Raw genomic sequence first — 20,648 nt, 5'->3', positions numbered from 1 at the left:
GTGTCAGCCTTCTTCCTTGCTGTGTAATGTGTGCTTGCTTTGTCACAACAGTGCCACACACGGAAGTGGAGGACCAACTCCACTGCAAGCTTCATATTTGACATGTTTAACTGACACGATGTCGGGTGTTGCGTATAACCATAAACTTAATTCTCATTAAATGCCTTGGGTAAGGGCAAACCTTCATGCTATTGTGCGTAAGAAATGAACATCACAGACCTCAAAAGTCATGTAGAACATGACAATAAAAGTAGTGACTTTGCTGAAATTCTGTGCGAATAGAAGCACAGGACTATGACCTAATCGGGTAAAAAAAAATCAGTGTCCTCACAGTAAAAGTTAAAGGTACTCCATCCATACGTTTTCTATAAAGCTTATCATCATTATGGTTGTGGGGATTTGCTGGAGTCTATAGAAAGCTAAAGGCCCTCTCAAAATCTTAACATGACCACCAGAGGGCGCGATGGTATTGATAAAGCGATTTCTTGGACATTATGTGCATAACGTTGGTCCTCAGATCATAATATTTTGCTCTTGGTAGTTTACAAAAAATAATATATATATGTACAACGAGCTCTTCTGGGGCGGATGAATCAAACTGTCGTAAAAGTGTCGTAAACTGGGCCTAAACTGTCATCTAGTGCCCCCATGTGGCAATGAAAGCAAGTGGAGTATTGTCGGCAGCGAACAGACGACCTGCTGGGTAAACAACAGTGGACGACTGGAGAAGCAGGGATGGGAACTTCGTCGAGGGCTAACAGTGAGACACTTCTATTTTATCAAACAGACACACTTTCGATAGTTGTACTGTCATGCTAAAATTGGACCGAAATGACCGCGAAGCTAAATAGCGGCGTAAAGCCTTTTATTTGCTTAGTGTAGCTGAGCTAGCCTTCACGTTAGCTTCGCGCGTAGCCCTTCAGGGCCCATTGCTTTCGATGTTGCTCTCATCGGTTTGTGTTGTCACTTTCGCCATCCCAGCGTTTAAATAGCAATTCCGTGTAGGCCCAAAGAGTTACATCGAGGTTTATCTCGGATATGTATGTCTCGTTTGGCTGTCTGTCTGATTTTTTTTACCGGATTTAACCCATCGTCACGGAAAGGATGGTGACACATTTCGCAAACAGCATTTATAGACATATGTGTCGTCTTTGTTGTCTTATTTGTGGGGTATGTCTCAGGCTAAGTAGCTAGCTCCACATCTCTATTCTATTTCTTCGTGATGGACGTCGTATTATCGCAAAGGTGTCGCCTGCTTCTCTGCGTTTCGGCGAAACAAGTTCATAGCCTTTTCGACAACGTCTGTGGGGGAGATATACAGAAAGACAGCTGATAGTAACTGTTGTCATAGAAGCTGTGCCGCACAGATTATGTTAAATTCACCAAATTGACACATTCCGATTCCACCAGGCCGGGAGGCACGGTTATTGCCGTTCGCATCTTGACTTATCCACAGCTGCAAGTGCTATGACACCATATTTTCTCTAGCACCAGAAGCCATGTTGGAACCGACTATATCGCCATTTGATCTCATCGAGCAGAAATGTTTATTCTTAGTCGACACGCATATAACATTTTGTCCTGTGCCTTCTGATGCATGTAAAATGTATGTCATTGCTTCGCTTTAAAGACTCTCACGCCACATACAAAATATGCATCCGAAGTGGGCGTCAATGTTGAGACATACTGGCACAAAAAAGAAATGAACATCACAGCGTATCATTATTAATCCATAATGCTATAGCAATATGCATCTACTTGACAGTACATGAACGTACAATGGAGAATGTAATCAGATTTTTGAGAAAGTGCTATGCTGTCATAAATAGCATTGCTCCATCGTTTACTTTCTAAACATCTCTTAAAAAGGAAATGTTCAGTACTTTGTAATTGATCAACATGAATGAGCTGCATATTTTGGTCTTGAGATGAAATCGGTTTGTATCCTGGTATGAGATTCTAAAATGTGTAATTTTAATAATAATAATAATAATACATTTTATTTGTATAGTGCTTTTCAAAATACTCAGACACTTTACAGAAGAATGGAGTTGAATAAAGCAAGTAAACAGAATAGAAGACACACAAAAATACAACATTCATTGGTTAATACACAGTTAAAACATGAGTAAAAGCGGGGCGGGAAATATCTTTTGAAATATCTTTATTAAAAAGAGAAAAAATGGTCAGGTCAAAAGACAAATTTTTAAACCATGTAACAGAACACAATGAAAGTGGAACATATGTATTTAAAATTGACTAATTCACTGAATTCTTTAATAAAAAAAATTCTGTCAGGTCACACAGTGGCCTAGTGATTAGCATGTTGCCTGCAGCGGAAATCTGGAATAACTGAGTTTGTATCTCTTGTTTAGGCATCCCTGTTTGGAATCTGCATGTTCTGCCTGTACATGTATTTTCTGTGGGTACTTCGGTTTCCTCCCACATTGAAAAAATATGCACGTTAGGTTAATTGGACACGCTAAATTGTCCACAAGTGTGAATATTGTCTCTATGAAGATGTTTCAAGGTAATATGTGTTGATGGCTGGCAATTTTCAAAGAAGAGAGCTCCATACTGCTAGCAAATTCAAGCAGAAGCGTATTTTTGTTTATATTGCAAACATATTTTTGTTTTAGTGACACCTCAAACATCTTAAGAGATGTTTTATTTCTATGAAACACCAAAAACAACACAGAGAGAAGATGATTTTGATTATAAAGTAACTACCATTTATTTGCACATTTAGAACATAACACAAAACATAACGCAAAATAATCATCTATTTACAGATGTTTGCATGTGTTGGTACTATTTACAGATGTGTGTGTAAACTATAGACGTGTGTGCGTGCAAACTATTTATAGACGCACAACAACGGCGTCACCAACGTCACCCTTATACTTCTCGATTGGAAGAGATCCACAGCCAGACAAACTCTGCGCCAGTGTAAGCTGCCTGTATTTTCGTCTCTGCTGGATTTGTCGCCATTTCCCTCCGTCGGTGCGCATTTCAGCAACTCCTATCTTAAAAGAGTTAAGAGTTTTGTGATTGTGTTCATTGAATTTCTAGAAGATTCCACATTAATCAGTATATTTCCATTTTTAATGGCCAATTCTGTGGAAATCAGAGCCTCGTTAGTGTGGCTTGCATGAGCGAATAAGCGGTCGACAACTCTTACTACTTCTCGAACGAGTCTCATGTTTACCGAAATTCTTAGTAGTAGTGAAAAGAGCCAACTGAGGGTTTTAGGACGCTTGTTGATGTTGTGGAAGTTCAGTTTAAAGAAGAGGTTCCCAGACTTTTCAGACAGACATTTCATCTGAAGCCACGATCCTCCTATTCCTGCACACTTAAAAAAATGTGTGTATAAAAAATTATATATATATATATATTATATATATATATATATATATATATATAGTACTTTAGTTTCAAAAATATCAAGTTTCACATGAGCACTATTTATTCCAGTTAAAAGTTTAACAATCATGATAAAGCAGTATCCAAAGTACAAAAATACATAAAACCAATGATAAATCCTGATTTTGGGGGAATCCACTCTGAGGTTTTCACCGCTGCCCTGTGGGACATTGCCCATGTTTGCGTCCCTGTGCACTTTATTTTTGGTAAGAGGTCAAATCAGGTCTGCTGTGCAAACTGTTTAAATTTTGTACTGATATGATTGAGTAGTTTGGACAGCAACTTTTCATTTTGAGAGTGCAAACACACACTCATCTGAGCGCAAGCATTGCGCTCGTAACGCTTCAGCTCAGACCACTACCTGAAGGTAAGGTTACATATTCGAGGTGCCGCCACTGCTGTGTTTTTATTTCTGAGTTTGTAAAAGTTAGCGCTGGGTGTTCTATGAAGTTTCTAAGCAAGGAAGTTCCAGTATTGTTTAGAATGGCCGAAATACACAAAATACTGTACATGTTGTCATGTTTATACTTGTTACATGGTCACATGGTATACTGTATATTAAACCGTAAAACGTCTTTGCAAGCGACATAGGCGGATTCCATTACATGCACTACAGAGCTGTCACGTTTGTTGTGCGTATATCTTTCTAGCGCACAGAAAAGAGACGTGTTCAAATTCCTCCAAAATGAGTTTTCCTTTAAGGACCGGTGATTGGCCAGAACATTGTAATTGGTGCACACCCAGTTATGCCAATCCATAGTTGTAATGTGATTGAACAGTGGTTTCTAAACTCTTACCTGCAGTGGTACAGCTAACCACGCCATGGTGTTGTGTTCTTAGACTGGTTGTGTTCTTAGACTAGACATCACACCTCAACGTCAGGGTCAGGAGGCTTGGCGAGCACATACCTAGCTGAGGATATCCGCTTTGTTCGATCACAGACAGAGCAGGGCCTTGTGGCTGTTGTCACCTATGCTCTGATATATACTGTTTTATCCTGTTGTCACCGAATGCCTTGTCTTTTTGTCCACTTATATGTACAGCGTGGGAAATTGGGAAATGGGACTTTATATTGTAGGGTGGGCATTTCGCCAACCTGCACTGGCACACAGTTCATCATTTGCATCCCTGCTGCTTTACATGTGTGATTGCGTGACAAAACTCCAATTACGACTGGTGTTCCAAAATTAGTCTGGGTGTGCTTTGACATGTTTCTAATTTATTCAAACTCTTAAGTCTGGGGTGTCACATAGGAACATGAAATAACCCTGCTTGGGGTAATGAAGACCAAACACATGCAGCATACCCGTCTTTTATAAAAGACGGTAGACACCAAAATCATTTACAAGGTCAAAACCCACTGCACCATCGCTCTATTAAATAGACATGTCACACGATTAATGCCATCTCGTTGCCGTGTGCGATACAGAGAGCAGAGAATTATAATTGCACTGCTATGTAGAGACAAAAAGCTGACATGCTGTCATGTCGATAAGATAAATATATTAATGTTATTCACTCTTTTCAGTATAAAATAAGTTAGAGATTAGGGGTGCCCCGATTGACCGGCCACTGATTGATTGGTATTGGCCGATATCAGTGAAAAATACAGTATTGATATTGGCCGATTATTGATTTATAATGCCAATCCACTCTGCTGATCAGAGTATTCTGAATCCAGAATAACCATGCCTGTCATGTGTGGGACTTCCTGTCTTTGTGAGAGTGGGTTTTCTTTTTTTGTATAGATTGTATCCACGCAGTGTCTAATCAGGAAAATAATCACATCCACACAGGAACAGATGAAAACAATGTAATATGCAAAACAGAGAGACAATGTGACACACTTAAGACTATAGAAAAAAGAACATTCATGCATAAGGTTTGTCGTCCTCTGCTTGTTCAGATTGAAGACGATGTAGATGCAGAAATGGTGAAGACAAAAAATATCTAGAGACATGTCTGTCGAAATAGTCACATATGATGCTGGCGCTTCACCAGTACACAACCAGTCACTTATGGTCACGTGACGTCGTCATCGGAAAGTATGGTTTTGCTTGTCCACGCGGAAACGACACAGCGGCATTATTAGATTTTCAAAATAATCTTTCAGGGCAAGGCTGGCATTACAATTGAAAATGTTCCTGTGTGAACAGGCCCTCATTTTATTCAGAGACGACATCTTTGTTGTATTTTAGAATGGGCTTAAACATCACCATGTTGGTATTTGGCATTAATCCGGGAGATCTTGCACTTCTGTGAAATTTCTACTAGAACTAGTACAAGAAGTACTGTACCTCTTTTGGTGTCACTTCATGCGACACAGTCAGAACAGGCTTTGTGGATGTCCTACTTTGATTTGAACAGTATTGGCTCATCTCTTACAAGTGATTCTAGAATCCAACCACATAGGCCAACCAAGTGGATGACTCATGGAATCAAACCATTCGTCCCAGTTAATGAGATATTAGCATACATTCTTTTGTTTTGTCTTTTGCCTGCAGCTTCTTCTGCTCCCTTTTTGTGGAGTTTAAGAACAAAAAGTGAGCGTTATTGAGTGTTTGTCCTGATCTTACAGGTAGAGTAGGGCATGTGTGAAGCTCCGTAAAGCATCGGACTTCCCATGTCATCTCAGCATGACATGTTCAAATGGATGTCGACACGCTTCCTAAATTTATCACAGATGATAATACAGACCATTTCTAGATTACTTCATTTCAGTTATTACCTCCCACGGGTGAAGTCACGATTAGCAGGCTTTCAGCAGAATGACTTGTAACTAAACTATCTTGTTATTCTTTTCCTCTCTTCTAGGTGTTGTGAGATGAAGTGGTTCGAAGCATAGGAAGTGCTGTGTGCCTATTCACTCTTGTTAGCTTGGTCAGGACAGACCTGCCACTATGAAGAGTGAGGTGCCATCCGAGCCCTCCAGCAGACAGGAGCATCTGAAGGAGCCTCTGGTGAACCCGGAGCCCATGGAAGCAGCCAAGAGTTTCCCTAGCAACATGGAGGTGATAGGAATGGCAGACAGCGAATTTGCAACTCTGTGCTCAGAATCCAGGCATCGGACATTGAGGGACACGGGGGCTCACAAGGACTCAGAGAGAGGGCGTCGAAAAAGAAAAGTCCAACAGGCTGGACCGTCTGACTGTTCGCTCAAAGTGGGCCATTTTAGTGAGACTTCTGTGGCCCCCCAGCGTCCCAGGGAAGAACTTTTACAGCACTCTAGTGAGGATGAACGCAATCACGAGTCATCGTTTAGTGACTGTGCGTCATCGCCTTCCTCCAGCTTACGATTTGGTGACTCGGACACACTCAGTTCTGAGGAGGACGGGGAAGCTGGACCCACTGGGGGCCAGCAAAAAACACCTGTCCTGACAACTGGAGCCACTGGAGTTAGTCTTCGCCCTGTTGTGGGCCGAACGAGGCGGACCCGCTCACACAAATGGGTGCGGCCTGAAGCAGAGTCGGTGTTGCTGAAACGCCCATGTTTGAGCAGTCGGCGGCCTCTACATAGGAAACGATTTGTGAAATCTGTTCCTGGGGGAGGGCAGCGTACGCAGAAGCAAAAGGAGCGACTACTACTGCAGAGGAAGAAACGAGAAGTGATTGCACGTCGAAAATATGCTTTACTCAATAGCACAAGTAGTTCTAGTGAGGAGCTGAGCAGCGGGTCATCCTCCCCCTCCTCGACTGAAGCAGAGGATGAACTGTACGTGGATGTCAGCAGTACCAGCAGCCAGCCCAACAGTGCTGCTGTAGCCACAGGTAATTACTGACCTTGATTCCGTAGTTCTCTTGACTGTCTGCATGTATGTATAATTGCATCCAATCTGTTTATCATACCCTTATGCTGCAGTGAGCTGGTGTACAAATCAATCTATGCTTAAAGGGGAATTGCACTTTTTTTTGGAATTCATAATCCTTATGTGAACACATTTATTTCCTCTTTTTTGTGCATTCTAGCACAAGAAAACAAGTTAATGAGCGAGCTAACAACGGATGTCATGGGAAATACCTACTTTGACGCTAAAGTCCTCACGAAAAACCTAAAAAGGGCAGTTATATAGCAAGGCGCTCAAATAGACAACATGAAATATTAAACAAAACACAGTAAGGAATTCAAGAGCGATAATGAAAATTTGGATGCTTTAAAGAACAAAAATGATAAACGGATCTCATATCGCAAATGATATGTATAATTGTTATTTGGAGCAGTCCACACACATGAGTAACATGACCGTGACTGGGCTTGCACGTTACACACAGGCATCAGCAACTGATAAGAGAACAAGATGATGTTCCTTCAACAGAGCAACAGGTGGCCAACTTTCTGCTATCAAAGCTGGTGTTTGTAAACATTGATATATGCATTTCAATGTCTAGCAGAGAGAACACTACACGTCATTGGTTTTGCAGAGAAGCAAGCTGAAAGGAACAAACATCCACATAAATGAGCAGCCGACAAAACACCACACTGACACCAAGAAAGCACACGACTCGGTCGCCAAAACCTTAATACCTAATAAAAATTTGTCATACGGTTGTCATCCGCCAGTAAACAGCTATAAAATACCAATTAATAAGTATAATAATGTAATTATCACATGCCCCCAGCGGGTATTTTTGAACTGCGGTTGTCTTGGCTTTGTGATAACACAAAACACAGTAATGGATGCACAGCAAAGCAAAGAGAAATAGTCACAGCAATGCAACATCAATATTGTTTTGTGATAATATGAAATAACGCACATTTTAAAAATCGGCCACCACAAATATGTTGTTTGACAGTGACAGCTCAATGATGAGTGAATTTGGCATCAGAACTCAAAAGAATAATTAATTTTCTATGACACTTGTCCTCACTAGGTCAGGGTACACTATGACTGGTCGCTAGCTAATCGCAGGGCACATACTGTATAGACATAGCTTTGATTGATAGGTTTACTAGTGTAATTTTCTAATGCTTATATTTTCTGCAGCTGTCAAATGGTCATTCAGTCAGGAAGGCTTTCAGCAAATAGTTTAGCTTCCAATGTTTTTGCTTCTTGTTCAGACACGTAAGGATCAATGTCATGATGCACCTCTCTAGCTAGTAAAAAAAACAAAAAACAAAAACGGGTGCATCGTAGGTTTGCAGTGGAACCAGTGTTTCCACCAAGCGGTCCCGTTCACTTTGGTTTGCTATTGTATGGTTCGGTTCAGTAATCCTGATCCGACCGGTTTGACCATGTGTTGTGTAGATGGGATGGTGGCGGCTACATCAACTAACTAACTAATCATGACATAAGCAATCAACAGACGGGCAGCAGTTGTATTTCCTGATCCTCTCCAATGCAATGGCCCCAAAATGTGTGCAGTTTAGAACTGAACTGAGGCACACTCCATGATGAACACGGGGCTAACTATGTTGTCGGATAAAGGCTTCTATACTCACCCACAATTTAATCTTGTCACATGTGAAGATGTGCAACCAACTGCAAAATCTACATCAAGTTAAACAGACAACCGCAGCCAAAGGACATCAAGGAAATGGACAAAGATTGAAGTTGACATCATTTTGACTGCAAGGAAATAAAAGACACATCTCATAAAGACTGAAGCAGCTTTGTCATCAACAATCGACAATAACAAGTTTACAATTACCATGGCAAATTCATCAACATAAAGCAATACAATTAAAGTATTGCAGAATATATTTACAGAAATCATTTATAAATTGTCTGGATCAGTCGAAACTTTTGCTCCAGTATTTATCCATATAGCCTGAATGTTTCTTTTATTTACTTGTCCTTTTTAATGTTTCCATTTACTGAAACATATTTATAACGATAATATATTTTATTAACAAATTATAACTATCTCAGTACTGATACTCAAAATAGAACCTTTTTATATATGAGTATTGAAATGGTATTGGTTGTTGTGGGTCAGTGAAGTGGACAGTATGTTTTAATGTTCTCCAGGCGGTCTGTGATGGAAATTATAGCCAATTGTACCACTTTTACATATTTATGTAATTCCCTAGATTTGGTTTCTGTTCTCATCTTTGGGAAATGACCCATTTGTGCATATGAATGGCATTGCCTATTTTCTGATTAGCAGCAGCAGCATAAAATCAGGTGATAGCAAACTTGCCTTTGTATGGAAACAGAAGGTCTCTTGAGGGAAACCAAGGTACTTGTTTGTCATAGTGAAAAGCAAGGAGGGAAGTCAGCCATGATCTAAAACCAATTGGTCATGTTACAATGAGTATTCCAATGGAAATCCATGCCTTTATTGCAGATAATACATTCAAAGGCACCATTCATATGCATTCTCAATAAATACCTCTAGATGAACACACACTGATGAATATTTTTTAATTTTTACATTTGTTTTATTTGATCCAGCTTGTTTGCAAAATTTCCCTTGTGGGTTGTCAGACCTGTGTTGTTTTTGTAACCACATAAAAGCCTCACCTTAGTCCCAGTTAGTTGCAGTGGGTGCTAAGCACCAGCGCTCAGGGGATCAACATCCCATTGGGGAAGTTATGAACTTCACTTGCATGGCAAGTTGTTTGCAGTTGTGCACAAAAACACTCCTGCTAAACAGAATGTTTAACATGTCACACCGCCAGAGGTAGGATTTATCACTATGTTTCATATCTTAGTCATGCATGGATGACATTACATAGGTTGTCTTGCAAAAAATCTTGGCTTAAACTGAAATATTGCATTAGCCACTGTAAAAATTGCATTAATTTCTGTATATTTATGATTGCAAATCCAGATTAGAAAGATTGATAGTATGAATTAAGTTATTAAGTTAAGTAATGGTGTTGTCAAGGTATTAAAGATGCTGCAATACATTACCTAAAAGTGTTTTAAAAAGTCACTGTGTCAATCTGTGTGAGGCTACCGCAACTCAACTTATTTTATGTTGATGCTCAGGTGCTCTGGATGAAGACGTGGTTGTGATTGAGGCTACTCCAGCTCCAGCACCTGCTGTCCCCGCCAGTGAGGAGATCAACGTCACCTCGACAGACAGTGAGGTGGAGATCGTCACAGTTGGAGATGGTTTTAGGTAGGAAACATTTTATTTTCAACATAACAAAATGGGCCGGCATACTCTCTCAGCCTATGGAGAGGCTCAGAGGTCTTTGTTGACTAACAGTCATCAATTGACTAATGCTATTATGTCTAATGATGAACTATTTTGGTTCAATGTAAAATGCAAAACCTACTAGAATAATTTGAGTACCTCGATTATTACAAATAGTTGAGTATTGTTTTTCAGTGGTTAGCAGGCGCCGGAGAATATGCCAAGGCAATGAAAGAAAACCAAATGTAAAAAAGACATACATTTTGGCCAAACAGCAAGTGAACACCGTGAGGTGTATCCGTTGTAACGTAGCACTTCCGTACCGCAACAGCAAATTTTATGAGTTGCATCATTTCCTCCCGAATGTCGCGGAAGGTAAACTTAACGTAGTGCAAATCAGGGAGATTAAGGTTAATGTACCTTACTAACACAACATTGCAGCGTGCAGGGCTAACGTTGTCTTAAGTAAGACTACTGTTGAATGTGTGGCGGTTTATTACAATGGCAACGTGACTTCTGCAGGGTTTCAGCGAGAGAGAGAATGACAGCAATGTTATTATGTTAATTATTGCAGGTTAATGTGGTGCATACCCCTTCAACCACCATTTCTCGATCACGCCAACAAGCCAAAAGGACTTATATTTTGCTCATAGAGCAGAACCCACTAGCTGACCCTGACGGAGGTAGGACAAAAGTAGGGTTATCCAAAGTGCGGCCCAGGGACCATCTGCAGAAAATGGCCTCATTTGTCATTATATTACTCACTTAGTAATTGAGAGTAATGTGTTCCACTACAGAGGTGTTTTAAATTTTACTTTGAACACTTTACTTTGAGCCGCTGTGGTGTAGTGGTTAGCGGGTTCGAATCTCCACTCGTAAGCATCATTGGTATTCGTCAGGAAGGGCATCCGGAATGCTGAAGCCAAAAATCAATATGCGGATCAAAAAAGATCCGCTGTGGCAACTCCGTAATTAGGAAAAAGCTGGAAAAAAAAGACTTCGAACAATATGCGGTAGAATACTTGATTATTAAAATATTTGATAGCTGCAGCTCTAGTCAGTAAGCCAACATTTTTCCCACAGAGCACCTCTTTTCTATGAATACATGTTGTTCAGTGTTCTGGCTGCTGTGTTGTGTTGATGCTCCCTAGCAAAGCAGTGCATTAAGAGAGCATTCCAGTGTTTCAGCAGTGCACAGTGGGATGCTTTCGAGAGCCGTCCTACCCAGAACGCAGTGTGTTACAACAACCAGAGTAGTCAATATGGATCAATTAGAAACACACTTGATCAGTCCCTGTTCTCATGCTACAGTTGAGCTTAGGACATGGACGTAGTCACAAAAGCATTAGAGATATTGCCCAAACTGATTTTTATACAGTATATATCTTAAGATCATCCCTGAATATACAATAGTATGTTTTAGTACAGGATTAATTGGAAAATACTGTTTGTCAAAGTAGTATAATTAAGAGATTTCCGGATTATTTGTCTGTTTTTTGTCAATATTCAGACAGTAAAGAATGTGACACTGATTCAATATCAGAAATATATTGATAAAAAAAATAATAATTCTGTCCCTTGGACGGCAACTGTGATCTATTAAGCTTTGTACAATGGTATTGAGAAGGAATAATTGTTTTCAAGAGTACCATGAAATATTTTTTAACCTGTTCATGTTAAACCAAATAACAGGCTTTCCACACCACAAGGTTTACCAAGCATCCATTCCACTAGTGCACATGTTTACAGTGTATTGTTTTCCTCCAGGCTTCACCCCTCCCATCCTCGGGGGTTCGTGGTGGCAAGCAGATATTTACAAAATAATCCCAAGTCTACTTAATTAGGAACCCTTCCCTTGTGGATGGTTTCTCTGCCCTGGGAGATGCTGAGGAGCTTGGCCAATTATGGCATTCACTCTGCATTCCCCTCTCATGATTTTGTGTTTTTGTGTTTAGTTTGCTTTAGTTCCCTATGTCATCCATGAAAACAGACCTATTATCTTTGGGTTTTAGGTAAAACAAGATATTCACACACATCAGCCTTGACTTTGGAAAAGGGCGATGGACATTTTTGCCTGTTTTCTGTTATATTGCAGACTAAACCACGAACTGTCTGCATGTGGTTCAAATTATTATTATATTGGTAGTTGCAGCCTGAAAACACCATCCATCTATTTTCTGTGTCGCTTATCCTCACTAAGGTCATGGGGGTATGCTGGAGCCTATCCCAGCAGACTTGCGGCATTTTTATTTCCAGCAAAGCAACCAATCTAGCTGTGGTGTATGCAGTGTTTCGCTGCGGGTTGTAAGCACCAACATGTTTGTGTGTTTGCAGGTCGCGTTCCCTGGGGGGTCTTGGCAGGTTATGGGCTAACAGTTGCTCACAGAATCGTCTCCAGGACTCTCGAGGAAGACACCGATTGTCGACCGTCATCCAGCCGCTGCGTCAGAATTCCGGGGAGGTGGTGGATCTAACTGTGGATGAAGATGGTATGTATAACATCAGTCCATGTTCATTGATGATGGTCTCCATTCAGAGCTACGCTGTCTTAGAAGCTGATGGACTAGTACTACTATTCTTCTTCCTGGTGTAAAGGGATGAATGATGCAACTTAGAAAGGCATAGGTATAAATACAGCCCATTAGGCTGGAAACGCAAACTCAGAAAATACATTTTATAGAGCAGAGTATCAGAGAGAAATGCATTTTTGAAGATGTAAAGTAGATGAAGCGCACACGCTGGGATGCTAATAAGATTCTCTCTTCATTCTGGCTGTTAAGCCTTTGCTGACCAGCACACACTCACTTATCACACACCCGAGGTTTACATTTGTGACTTGTTTATACTGTGACCATATTATACTGCCGTCGTGCTCGAGGATATTTGTTTTTTTTAACAAATGGTATTCATATTGAAAATGTGCATGTACACACCAACCTGATTTACATACATGCTTGTCTTTGCTCATAAATTGATTCACTCAGGCAGTGGGAAAAAAACAAAAACGTCGACGAAAAGGGACATTTTACTGACTGAAACGGAGTCACTCGACTGGATTACACACTGTAGCTATATAATACAAATTTTAAATACATATTTTATCTGCTTTGGAATCTGTCTTTGTCCATAGACCTCTCGGTCGTGCCAACAACGTCTGGCAGCATTCATCCTCAAACAGTCAGGTCGTCCTCGTCATCATCTTCCCAGCATGCCTCTACCTCAGAGCTCAATGATGCCCCAGGGCCCTCCACTAGCTGCCCAGGCTCAATACCAGACAGTATGCACACACCGAGGCCAAGTGGCTCGAATCGAGCAGCCGCAGAGGGTAAGACAGCATGTTGCAATCAGCTGCTGTTAAGACACTGGAAACATGGGACGTTTTTAGTTAGACAGCTTAGGTCTTCAACTTGGGCTTTTCTGTTGTATTTGCAAGAGATGTGTTTTTGTACTGTATAAACTCTCTGTTGTTTTTTTGGTTTTGTTACATTTGAACTGCTTTTAGCCTGCATCTTTCTTATCTCTACACTCCTTCTCAGCAGATGAAAGCAGACCAGGTTTGTCAGGTTCAGCGGGAGAGAATGCAGGCACCGCCATGCCTAGGCTGCCTTCATGCTGTCAGCAGCACTCCCCATGTGGAAGGCCCTCCCCTGGTCATCTGTCCCTCAGCCACTCCCATTCAAGTTGCATGCAGGCCTCGTCGTCTCAGACCAACGGGTCCCAGCACAGTCACAGCAATGCGCACCATTTTGTGCTCCACGTCCATCACCCGACACCGCAACCCCCGGGCACACTGCCTTTTCAGGAGCCTAGCTGTGCTGTGGAAAGACCGAGTGCACTGCCTGCACCCTGTGCTGGAGTCAGCAGCAGCAGTGGTGGTGGCGGCAACAACAGCACAGCTCACTACCACGACCAGGTAAGGCTGCATCCATTGCAAATATACACAGTATTAGTAGGAGTAAACATTCAAGTTGCACCTGTTTTCCATAGCTCCAAGTAAAGTTTTTGTCAATAATCAACTACTGTATATGATATTAGGGTGACAAATATGTGTTATGGGCATCCATTGCATTTTGTAGTTAGGGGGTGTCAGTGTTGTGGAGTTTCGTACCACAGCCTCCAAAAGACATTTATTAATAGGCATTCTCTACTCACAGCAAACGCTGCCAGTGGACCTGAGCAACAGTAGTGTTCGAAGCGGCGGGGCAAGTTTCCACGGTAGCACCTCTGCCTTTGACCCCTGCTGTCCAGGCTCCACCTCACGACCTCCTGCTTACGTTTCCCAAGCCACCCCTGGACCCAGCCAACCCGCTGCAGTGGACTCTTTCACCTCCACCATGGTGGCGCAACCTCAAACACAGCTTCAGCAGCACTGTAGACATTACATGCACCCTTCTTGTAAGTATGCACTTGTCTTCATTGTAAATGTTAGGTAATCATGTGACTGGTGGAGGGATGGTTGCTGTTGATAAAAATATCTCACTTTTTCACTTTCCCCTCCATTCAGATGGCTCTCTGGCACGGTCGTTGCATCATCAGCCCTCTACTGCCTGCCCTCATTCCCACGGGAACCCCCAACTTACACCCCAGCCCCCTCCACAAGGCGATTATGTTCTTCCCCATAATATCCACTCCTTTCATCCACCGCTGCCATCTCACCCGTCAGGCCACACTGTGCCCACTGCCCCTCCTCTACCTGCCCACCACCTCTCCAGCTCAAGTGCCCCACTGGCCCAGCACTTGCCGACAGACCACCAGGCCCTGCCGCACCATATGCCCGCACTGGGATCAGTTCAGCGGCTCCATCAGCACGACATGTTGCAGAGGATGGAGGTCCAGAGACGCAGAATGATGCAGCATCCGACGTTAGTACCGCCATCTTGAACATCCGTAGTGTGCAATACTTTGCAAAAGCCTTAGTTAGGCTGTATGTCACTTTTTCTTTTGAGTGCATAAGTGCGGTCACACTAAGAAATGCAGTCAAAGTGTGTATAAGTGTGCAACGACAGTAAGTACACACTTAGAAACTAGTATGTACACAGTGTACACTGTATATGTATTGAGGTGTACTGACAGAAGTATTAAATTTTGAGGCACAGCCTAAGGCAGCATTGCCTGACAGTAATTCTAATGAAGCCTCATGTACATCAATCTTTGCCCTCTTTTTTTATGTAGACGAGCACACGAGCGTCCTCCTCCTCATCCTCACAGAATGCACCCAAACTATGGTCATGGACACCATATCCATGTACCGCAGACTATGTCTTCCCACCCTCGTCAGCCAGAGCAAAGAACAGCATGGTCAGTCCGAGAGGCTTTATCATCACATCTACGGTTTTATGTCCATGCCTACTGTAATGACCTTGAACACTGCTGTTTTTTTTTCAACAGGGAGCTCGGCATCGAGGCTGGAGTGACCGTAGCGTCTTACCCTTCAGGGCACCTGCACTCCCACCTGCACCACTACCACCCCACTTCCAGACTGCACCACTTCCCCATCCCCTTCATGGTAACACATAAGAATTTCATTTGCATAAGTATGACTCACTGTTAATTGAATTGTGTTTTAGATTTTTTTTCCTGACCTCACTTATTTCAAGGATGCTGTGTCGAAGCTTATGAATTATGCATGAAAAATTAATGGTAGCTCATCAAGCATTTCCAGAACACACTCGATAAGCTGCGAAACCTTGAGGAAAAATCTATTCAAAAATATAGGCGACTGTTTGCTCTTCTCAGCATCTGCTGACTTTTTAATTAAACGCACAGATTTAAAAATGACCATTGGTTTTACTGAATATATGATGACTTAAGTTGTGTCTTACTGCTTGCATAATGCTAAAGCAGCATGCATTTCTTTCCTTTTTTTCCCCCCGACAGCACACTGGCATATCTGAAGTCACTTACCCACACATTCGCTACATCTCATCTAGAATGACCGGCTTTGGAAGAACATATGAGGTGAGAACTTAGTGTCACAAGCCATTGGTGGACTTATATAAGGGAAAAATCCATTGATAACTTCAGTTGTGGAGAGGTAGATGAGCAATAGGATAGTGATCATGCTTTCCAGCACATTAGGGGGGTGACTAAAGACCACACAAGATACACACTCACCGTGTGTATCTTGGAGTGGGAGAAAAGGAGAACCTAAAGTTTTTCATATTCAGAAAAAAATAAACCTAAAGTAAAAATGAAACTAAACTAAAAACCTGCCTTTTTTAATGAAACCAAAGAAAAAATGGGACTTCTGTAAACAGTACAGCTGCATATCAACATGTGAAGTGCAGAACTGTTCTCTTATCTACTGAACAACAGCAGCACGCTTCATTTTATGTACTCATCTTTGTCCATCTATGGAGGGGAACTGTTAACCTGATGGTATAAGTTGAATCTCTACCTCGACTGAACCTAAATTAACACCTAAGTCACCTAAGAAATTTCCAAAACTAATAATAAATAAATGAAAATATTGAAAATTAAACAATCAAAATCAGCCATCACTTTTGAATGGTTGATTAACATAATTATAAAAAAAAATTAAAAACATTTTTGAAGAGGTACCATCATTTTTGTTTATCATTTTTTCAATAATTTGTTTATTTTATAATTTGTTTATTATACTTTCTTTAACTGAGGGGTACCAATAATTTTGTCCACGTGTGTATGTTACATATAAGAAATGTGCAAACATATGCTGACCATGCTTCGCATAGGTTTAATGTGCCAAAAGGCATAGTCTTTAAAAATAACTGTATCTATGTTGACTTTTTTTAATCACAGTAACTGCAGCATGCCGATTCACATGTGTGCTATGTCCACATGTAAAAGCAGCTTTGTGTCAGTCAGTCCGTGAAAATATTCACTCCCAAAACACCAGAAATGCAGAGTGATTGACAGCTTGCACGTTGTTTAGGCAGCAAGCAACAATCCGAACAGAATTAGGTGTTATGAGTTTTGTGTTTGTCTTCCATGAAGGACCTGCTGCATTTAGAGGAACGACTGGGGACTGTAAACCGAGGAGCCTCTCAGGGAACCATAGAGAGGTGCACTTACCCACACAAATACAAAAAGGTGAGGCCTTTTGTGTGTCTGTAGAAAAAATATTGACATTATTGGATGTATTTTTGATGATAAATTTGCAGTGTGTCTTGGGACAGAGTGGTCTTTAGTACTCACTTTAGCCAAATACTGTAGTGTCTTTTAGCTGTGAATGCAGATACTGTTGGGGACGGGTTTCCCTAGTGTGTAACTAAATGAGCCATCTAACACCCTGCCACCCAATACAGAAGGTGTTGGAGAGAGACATTGACCAACAGTTAACCCCTGAAGCTTGGGCATCTATTGGAAAAAATATGCACGCAACCCCTGAATCGGTGAGAAATAATGAACAAATCAATTTGGAAACAAGTCTCTGCTCACATGTACACTAGATGTTAGGGGGGGGCATGTTACTCATACAGTTTTTTTATTTACAGGACAAAATGACCATTCTCTCTGTCCCCAAAGGAATCCTGAATGTTTCTTTTACAAATGATTCTATACTCTATTCTATAGTTGTAGCATTTTCATGTTTTTATAACACAATGGGATTATTCAACATGGACTTAGCTTTGCCCTTGGATGCTCCTCATCAATTATGATGTCTCCTAATCTTTGTCACATCACAGAGAAAGCTGCATGGCAAGCAGGATGAAGACGAGGGGGCGGATGAAGACACTGAGGAGAAATGTACCATCTGTCTGTCCATACTGGAGGAAGGGGAGGACGTCAGGTACGTGCGCTAAGTCACGGTCAAACCTCGAAGGTATTGTAATCACGGGACAAAACCCCTGGGTGCCACTTTTTGTCATATATTTTTGGGATTACATTAAATATGTAATAGCAGCAGTGCAACAATGCATTTTGGGAATTTGTAATTGAAGAATGATGAAACAATGAGAAGATGAATCCAGCTAGGCTTGTGAAATGCTTGGTTTGTGATCTGGATGTCGTAATATCAAGTCCAGATATACCAAACCACTCAGTTAGTGTTAAAAAAAACACATTAGATCCGATTGAAATCACTGTAATTTAATCACTGCCACCTATCAACTATTTAGGAGCAATGGTTTGAACGGAAAAGACGGTTAACACTGTATGTACTTATGTACATAAATACACAGCATTTAACACATTAAAGAGCAGTGCTGCAAAGCATTATGGGAGATCGCACCATACTGCTACCTCAATTTTGGCAAATTAGTAAAAGTTGTATAGCGTAGCTGGTGGATTCCCGATTTGAGCTCAAACCGCCAATTCATTCTACGTTTTAGCCTATTCCCACAGCATTTCAGCCAAGCTTCAGATTCCGAACAGCTCCTGTGTTCATTCTAAATTTTGATTTTTGTATCTTTTCAAAGCGTTTCATTTTCGCTTTAGCTTTTCAGCATTGAATTGCATGATCTAGTTTATTTATTTTTTTGCCATATTTGATATTTGAGCTGTGATATAACGAGTGACAGTTATAAATACACATATGATCTGAGATGCTAGTGCTCAAACAGCAGAGGTGTCCTGGCTGGTCCAGTAACATTATGGGCTGCAAAAGTAGGCGATCAGGTGTCATTGGTGCAACACTTCATCTGTTATTATATGAAAAATTCAGTATTTTGTTGCTTTAATGTGGTAGACCACCAACAGGGATTTCGATAAATGACATTAGTTACACTTGGGTAGCAAGGGTATGTTGGAGTCTCTTCGGGTGGGATGCGGAGTACACCCTGGACTGCTCGCCAGCCAATCACGGAGCACATATAGACAAACATTCATACTCCCATTCATACCTATGGACAATTTGGAGTCGCCAATTAACCATTAAAAGAAAAGTCTTAGCGTTCTAACCTGTTGATGCACATGTCTAAGCACGGCGTGTTGTGTTGCAGGCGCCTGCCATGCATGCACCTCTTCCACCAGCTGTGTGTGGACCAGTGGCTGCTCACCAACAAGAAGTGCCCCATCTGCAGAGTGGACATTGAGGCGCAGCTGTCTGCTGAGAGTTGATGCTGTTTTTTTTTCTTTTTTCCTTCCTTTCTAACAACACTTTTGTCTTCTTTTGAGCTCATGTTCATTTCCTCCTCCTATGAGTACTGCAGTCAACCAAAGAAGGCATGAATGACCTGCGCAGCTCTACTACTTGGACGTTAAGACAACAGTGCCAGCTATCACTTATTATTATTATTATTATTATATTTACAACAGCTACACATCTCCATTAAGGGTTTATTATTAAGAGTTTATGTATTTATAAAGCTTTTATGTAGCTGTTGGATTGTTTCTTCAAGTGTCATTTATGTTCTGCATGTTTCCTTGCAATGCATTTCTTTGCACATCTAACACAGGCTTAAGGCGGCCTAAAAGGTGAGGATAACTGCTCTAGTAAAGACGCCCAATGCCTCGCTTTACTAGAATAGAATGTCAAAGCATCACAAAACATTGCAGAGTTCATTTTTACCAATCATTGTATTGATTAGTTTATGGTTAGAAGATGTGGATTGTTAGTGAAAGATGTTTTTTTTATGAGAAGAATCATTCCTAGACATTCCTAACTAGGGACAAATATGATAACAGATGAGCTGCTGTATTAGTATACACACACATACACACACTCAGTATTTTCTAAACAGGCGCTGTTGCCTATGACACACACAGTAGTCTCATCCATGTTGGAGAACGTCACACAGCCCAAAAAGAGGAGGCCTTGTGATCCATAGATGATATACAAAGTTCATTCATTCATTCATTGCCTGTTTGTGCATTCAAATCTCAGCCCCCCCCCCCCTTCCAGACCCCTCCTTTCAGTCTCAACTGTGGAAGCACTACACTACAAAAGTGTTTACTAACTCACTGGCATGGACTTGCACACGAGAGAGAAAATGCTAGAATAGTTGTGACGACGATGACAGTGTGCAGAGGCCATGTATTTCCACTCTGAATATGAAATAAAGTAAATAATAAAAACATATTTTCAATGGAGTGACGAAATGCAGTACTTCTATGAATTAATGCAGGTATACATATATGCATTCATCACGCATACACTTCAAAGGCACCCGGATCACATTCTGTGGGATTTATATTAGTTTTAAAAAAAAGAATAAACTTGG

At 41.2% G+C, this 20,648-nt stretch overlaps 1 protein-coding gene across 5 annotated transcripts; it reads left to right on the top strand.

Annotated features, from left to right (window-relative positions):
- Window positions 1-625: 625 nt before the first annotated feature.
- On the top strand, window positions 626-20,645 carry rnf111 (ring finger protein 111). Of its 5 annotated transcripts, none has more exons than XM_058088480.1 (15): window positions 626-760; window positions 6,238-7,191; window positions 10,356-10,488; window positions 12,841-12,995; window positions 13,637-13,831; window positions 14,046-14,419; window positions 14,661-14,901; window positions 15,011-15,368; window positions 15,679-15,804; window positions 15,895-16,012; window positions 16,384-16,464; window positions 17,482-17,577; window positions 17,793-17,879; window positions 18,174-18,277; window positions 19,428-20,645. In XM_058088480.1, the coding sequence occupies exons 2-15, from the start codon at window positions 6,324-6,326 to the stop codon at window positions 19,543-19,545; spliced, it is 3,054 nt and encodes a 1,017-aa protein (XP_057944463.1). In that variant the 5' UTR covers window positions 626-760; window positions 6,238-6,323; the 3' UTR covers window positions 19,546-20,645. The 5 variants fall into 5 exon arrangements, with proteins under 5 accessions (XP_057944463.1, XP_057944462.1, XP_057944466.1 ...); XM_058088479.1 differs by having other exon boundaries at window positions 14,043-14,419; XM_058088483.1 differs by lacking the exon at window positions 13,637-13,831 and having other exon boundaries at window positions 14,043-14,419.
- The last annotated feature ends 3 nt before the right edge of the window (window positions 20,646-20,648 follow it).

This window comes from Doryrhamphus excisus, chromosome 12 (assembly GCF_030265055.1).
Source record: "Doryrhamphus excisus isolate RoL2022-K1 chromosome 12, RoL_Dexc_1.0, whole genome shotgun sequence".
Lineage (NCBI taxonomy): Eukaryota > Metazoa > Chordata > Actinopteri > Syngnathiformes > Syngnathidae > Doryrhamphus > Doryrhamphus excisus.
The sequence above is the reverse complement of the archived record's forward strand: the minus strand, read 5'-3'. Positions and strand labels throughout refer to the sequence as shown.

What these genes read in the sequence shown, in the direction of transcription:
- rnf111 (XM_058088479.1), top strand. Translation starts at nt 6,324, where the DNA reads ATGAAGAGTGAGGTGCCATCCGAGCCCTCCAGCAGACAGGAGCATCTG. An exon ending in CAGTGCTGCTGTAGCCACAG is followed by an intron (nt 7,192 to 10,355) that starts GTAATTACTGAC and finishes GTTGATGCTCAG; the next exon opens with GTGCTCTGGATGAAGACGTG. An exon ending in CAGCTCACTACCACGACCAG is followed by an intron (nt 14,420 to 14,660) that starts GTAAGGCTGCAT and finishes CTCTACTCACAG; the next exon opens with CAAACGCTGCCAGTGGACCT.